Source organism: Myotis davidii, unplaced genomic scaffold (genome assembly GCF_000327345.1).
Source record: "Myotis davidii unplaced genomic scaffold, ASM32734v1 scaffold1915, whole genome shotgun sequence".
In the NCBI taxonomy this organism is placed as follows: Eukaryota; Metazoa; Chordata; class Mammalia; order Chiroptera; family Vespertilionidae; genus Myotis; species Myotis davidii.
This window is the reverse complement of record NW_006286237.1, coordinates 703,519-709,175: the sequence shown is the minus strand read 5'-3', so window position 1 is coordinate 709,175 and position 5,657 is coordinate 703,519. Positions and strand designations below refer to the sequence as shown.

The 5,657-nt window shown below is 62.2% G+C and overlaps 1 protein-coding gene across 1 annotated transcript in view; it reads left to right on the top strand.

Moving 5' to 3' along the window:
• Positions 1–855: 855 nt before the first annotated feature.
• Positions 856–5,657, top strand: part of SYT2 (synaptotagmin 2) — a 7,129-nt gene continuing 2,327 nt past the window's right edge. Inside the window, exons 1-6 of the mRNA XM_015559882.1 lie at positions 856–965; positions 1,293–1,487; positions 2,418–2,584; positions 3,682–3,801; positions 4,099–4,266; positions 4,563–4,746. Of these exons, the coding sequence (XP_015415368.1) occupies positions 1,310–1,487; positions 2,418–2,584; positions 3,682–3,801; positions 4,099–4,266; positions 4,563–4,746 (817 nt within the window). The 5' untranslated portion in view covers positions 856–965; positions 1,293–1,309. The remainder of the gene's footprint in view (positions 966–1,292; positions 1,488–2,417; positions 2,585–3,681; positions 3,802–4,098; positions 4,267–4,562; positions 4,747–5,657) is intronic.

Sequence of the window (5,657 nt, the reverse complement as noted above, 5' to 3'; positions counted from 1 at the left end):
GTGGAGTTTCCATTCGTTTCCACCCAGGACTACAGCTGGGCTCTGAGCGTTCTGAGTGTTTGGAGTTAAGGGATGTTCCTGCGTGTTGCTAGGAGGGCCCTGGGGGCGTGGCCCCGGGGAGGCGTGGCCCTGGGGAGGCGTAGTTGGTCACTATAGTTGGTCCGAGGCAGAGAGGTGGTCACACCCACTTACCCACCCCAGGCCACACGTGGCTGGTTCCCGTGGCCGCTCACAAGAGCTCAGAGATACGTGTGCCAGGACCGCATGCACCTACCGCCTCACCCGGCCCTGCCACCCTCTTCAGACCTGCAGGCCAGCGAGCAGGTGCCTCCACGTGCCCGGGCCCAGCACCCGCGGCATCTCTAATGGCCTGTCTCATGCTTTCCCGCTTGGGCAGTTCTGAGCAGACAGAGGTGCTCACTCTGCTCAGGGCCCCTGGAGCCCCCGGTCATTCATCATCCTCAGCTCTGCCAGCCGCTGCCTCCCCAGGAGTGCAGCTTGAGCGGCGAGGGGGGCCGGGCAGCTACCCAGCCCCGGGGACTTGGCTGTTCCTTCTTGCTGGGTTCCTGCCCCGATGCCCGCACCCTGCGCCCTGGGTAGCGACTCGTCCTGGGGTGGAGGTGGCGGTGCTGTGGGGAAGGAGCATGGCTGTGCGGCCTCAGAGAGTGGAAGGAGGGGGAGAGACACAAAGGGAGAAACGTGGATGTGACAAAGGCCCGTTGATTGGTTGCCTCCAACATGTACCCCAACCAGGGTACACGCCCTTAACGGGAATTGAACCTAGAACCCTTTAGTCCATGGGCCGACGCTCTATCCACTGAGCCAAAACGGCTGGGCTGACACTTGTTTGTTTGTTTTTTAAACCTAAGTTGCTGACACCACCATCGTTCAGGACCGGGCAAGGGCTAGGAGGCCAGAGGGCACGGCATCGCACAGACCAGACCTCTGACCTGCCTGTTCCTCACGTATGTCCCTGAGCACCTACTACGCGCGGTCAAAGATCCTCAGTCATGGTTCTTAAATCCCAGCGAAGGGCAGACAACAACTAAAACACGGCCTGTCGGTGACAAGTGCAGTGAAGGGGGGGGGGGGCTGGCAGTCCCAGGGGACCTCGTGGAGCGGAAGTGAGCCCCGTGGGGTCTGCGGGAAGGGCGTTTCAGGTCCAGAGAACAGTAGGTGTGAGGCTCCGAGTGGTCAGGGAGGACGCAGCTTTCGAGGGGACGCAGCCCTGGTGTTTGGCCACAGGACTGGGGGGGCCCTGGCTGCTCACCTGCCCCCCCCCTCACCCACAGCCACCCCCGCGGCCACCATGTGGAATATCTTCAAGAAGAACCAGCAGCCGGAGGCGGCGCCGGCCACCACCACAGCCACCATGCCCGCTGGGCCCGTGGGCAACTCCACCGAGAGTGAGGGTGCCGGGGGGAGCAAGGAGGACATGTTTGCCAAGATAAAGGAGAAATTCTTCAATGAGATGAACAAGATCCCCCGTGAGTGTCCCCGAGGCTGGGTGTGGGTGGGGGGTGGGGAGTGCCCAGGGGCGCGATTGGCTGGGTTCTTTCCTGAACCGGGTTTAGGCTGTATTATTGGGGCGCTCTGTCGATAATGGGGAATGTGGGCTGGCTTACTGAAGCGAGCAGGGGGTATATAAGGCCCAACCTCCCAGGGAAACAGGTTCCTATACAATTTAGAAAACTGTCAAAAGATGAAAACAAAATATTAAAGAATATATATTTTAAAAAATGGATTTCAGAGAGGAAGCGAGAGGGAGAGAGAGAGAGAAACATCCATGATGAGAGAGAATCATGGACCGGCTGCCTCCTGCACGCCCCACACAGGGATCAAACCTGCAACCCGGGCCTGTGCCCTGACTGGGAATCAAACCAGTGACCTCCTGGTTCCTAGGTCAATGCTAACCACTGAGCCGCACCAGGCGGGCAGTGATGGACATTTTTGTACCTTATGGTGCCCCTGCCTTGTGACTTCCTGCTAAGTCTGTGTGGGAGACACAGAGGCCACACTCAGCCTCACCAGCTTACATAGTGGTCAGGACCGCGGACAGCGGCCCCAGGTCCTTAAAGGCCGTGGACATCATCCCAGCCTGGGCACTCTGTGGGATCTTCCCACCTTGTCCGAGGACCACACCACCCTCTGCAAATCCGACCAGTTCTCCATGGGTGAGACTGGTCAACACTCGTAGAGTCCACTTCACCACCCGGCACGTTCAGCTCGAAGGCATCTCCCCGTTGGCAGGCGTGTCCACGGGGCCGTGGGCCAGGTACCCATGATAAGGCAGGTGAAGCACATGCAACTTCCCTGAAGATCGCGCCCGAGCGTGTGGTTGGACAGGGTGGGCTGGGCAGGGGCCACCGTCCCCACCCAGGGCCGGCCCTGCTGACGTCCGGCTCTCCCGTGGGCAGTGCCGCCCTGGGCGCTGATAGCCATCACTGTGGTGGCCGGCCTCCTGCTCCTCACCTGCTGCTTCTGCATCTGCAAGAAGTGCTGCTGCCGGAAGAAGAAGAACAAGAAGGAGAAGGGCAAGGGCGCCAAGAATGCCATGAGCATGAAGGACATGAAGGGCGGGCAGGTAGGATGGGGGGTGTGGCGGGCACGGGAGGGGAGGGTACTCCTGCCCCTCGGAGGCCAAACAAGGGCCACCGGGCTCTGCAGCCACCGGGGTCCCCCCCAGACTGTGCACGGTCCCCACTGGCTACGTCTGCGGCTTCACCTGTTGACCCAAGGTGCTTGTGGGAGGGGGGCTGGTGGGGGGGACCCGTTCTTGAAAGGGCAGAGGAACAGAACATGCATCGACCCCAGGAGGGGCTGTTGGGACAAAATGTTGGAGGGAGACCCCCCATCTGGGAGGCCACCCCAGGAGTGAACTGTGGCTCCTGTCGGAGGTCCCACAGCTTCTAGCAGGAGGTGGGATGGGGACTGGACAAGGCCAAGTGCAGTCCTGTCATCATTTGCCCTGTCCTTTGGGGCCGGTCAGCTGGCAGGTCCTCACACACCCAGGTTTCCCCTTAGAAGTTTGCAGAGGCCCGGCGAGGCCCCCCCACCGTCCGGGGGTGACGGGAGCAGTTTCCTGCTCAGGAGTCAACCCAAGGGGAGGGTAGACAGTGGAGGAAGCAAATACCTCTGTGTGTGTTTGTGTGCACATGTGTGTACGTGCACAATACACCTCTGCTCATGCGTGCATGTGCGCACACGTGTGTATATGTGTGCACATGCATATGGGGGGAAGGGGCCTGCAGTGGGGGGGCATGGGGGCTCCAAGAATGCCCCGACACAGTCCAGCCAGGTCCCCCATCTGGGAGGCCCCCCCTTCAGTGGCTGTGACCGCAGAATTTTTCTCTTGACCACATTCTCCCTCTCTCCCCACCTCTGTGGACTCGCCCTGCTCCTGCTCGCCTGCCCGGTAAGTCTTGCCCGGGGTGTGTGGGGCCTGAGCTGGAGCAAGTATGAGGGCGGTGGGGGAGGGCTGACAAGGGAGATGCTGGGTCCTGCAGGGGAGAGGCACAGAGCGGGGCCCTGGGGGACTGCCCGCCCCCACAGTTCCGGTCCCTGTCCCTCCCCTGACTCTGAGCTGGAGTCTGCACAGAGGCCCTCTTCCCACGGCCCCTGTGCTGGGCCGGGCCGCCCTGTCCTCTCCTAACTCTGTCCCTCTCTCCGCAGCCCCCGCAGGACGATGACGATGCAGAGACCGGCCTCACCGAGGGGGAGGGGGAGGGCGAGGAGGAGAAGGAGCCGGAGAACCTGGGCAAGCTGCAGTTCTCCCTGGACTACGACTTCCAGGCCAACCAGGTGGGCGGCTGGAGGCGGGCGGCAGAGGACAGAAACGACCCCTCTCGACGCAGGGGCAGGCTGGAAGGACCCCTGTCCCCACTCCCTCCATTAACCCACCCGACCTTGGGCCAGTCGGTGGTCTCTCAACTCTGGTGACCCCTGTGTTGTCCCGAGTTCTTGAGGGTGGAGAGGGGACGATCCTTCTCCTGCCCCAGCTTTCCCCCCGACCCTGGCCTCTGGGAGGGTTTCTGGTGCTGCTCAGGCAGAGCGGGGTGAGGGGCGGCCCTGAGACCCCGCGGCCCCTTGTCTCCACAGCTGACCGTCGGCGTGCTGCAGGCCGCAGAACTGCCCGCCCTGGACATGGGAGGCACCTCAGACCCTTACGTCAAAGTCTTCCTCCTCCCAGACAAGAAGAAGAAATACGAGACCAAAGTGCATCGGAAGACGCTGAACCCCGCCTTCAACGAGACCTTCACCTTCAAGGTGACGAGGGCCGGAGGGCGGACCCCAGGCCCGCCTGCCTCCTGCTCCCCTCTCCCGGCTCCGTGCCATGGCTGAGTTCACGGAACCAACTCAGTCTGGAACGAGGGCGGCTGGATCGGGCCTCCCCCACAACCCCAACTGTTCCCCCAGAGCCCGGGTCTTCCCTCCGTCTCCACGGCCTCACCGGGAGTCCCGCGGGCAGCGGGGAGAACGCTGGGCCCAGGGCCCGGCCCACAGCAGCCCCTGCAGGTGTGTGAGCCGCCCCGATCTGCTCTGATCCCGCCTGTGCCCTGCAGGTGCCGTACCAGGAGCTGGGGGGCAAGACCCTGGTGATGGCCATCTACGACTTCGACCGCTTCTCCAAGCACGACATCATCGGGGAGGTGAAGGTGCCCATGAACACGGTGGACCTCGGCCAGCCCATCGAGGAGTGGAGAGACCTGCAGGGCGGCGAGAAGGAGGAGGTGAGAGCAGAGATGTGTTTGTTTGGCTCTCTGTTGAGTCCATCAGCTTGCTCCCCACCCCACCCCTCCTCCCAGCCCTGTTCTCTAGGTGGAGAGCGAACCATCTCACTGGGGCAAGGACAGGAGGGACACAGGGATGGACCACGGTGGCCACATAGGTGCTCACGTGCTCCACCTGTTGACCCAAGGTGCTAGTGGGAGGGGGACTGGTGGGGGGACCTATTCTTGAAAGGGCAGAGGAACAGAACACGCATCCAATCCAGGAGAGGCTGCTGGGACAAAATGTTGGAGGTAGACCGCCCCCCACCCCAATCTGGCTTACTGGACCGTCGCCAGCGGCCAGGTGGTCAGGACCGCGGACAGCGGCCCCAGGTCCTTAAGGGCTGTGGACAGCATTCCAGCCTGGACACTCTGTGGGAAAGTACAACTTTCTTTCTTTTTTAAAAAATATTTTTATTAATTTCAGAGAGGAAGGGAGAGAGAGAGAGAAACATCGATGGTGACAGAGAATCATCCATCAGCTGCCTCCTGCCCGCCGCCCACTGGGGACAGAGCCTGCAACCCGGGCACGTGCCCTGACTGGGAATCGAACCCTGACCTCCTGGTTCATAGGTTGACGCTCAACCACTGAGCCACGCCGGCCGGGCCACTTACCAGAGATTTATCGAGCTCCTACTATGTGCCTGAGCTCGCCCTCTGTCCCAGCCAAGCCCTGCAGTGTGCCCCGCGTTCCCAGCTGTGATGGAGGGGAGAAAAGAGGCCCTTAAGGAACCTTCTCCACCTGGGGGCCGGCGCTGTCCCGGGGAAGGGCCCGCACCTGAGCCGTGGGCGGAGGGTGGGAGGGGGGTGGCCCGTCTCTGAGAAGCGGTGACTGCAGCCCGGTGGGCAGAGACCTCCGGGGTCGCCCCCTCCCCGCTCAGTGGCTCT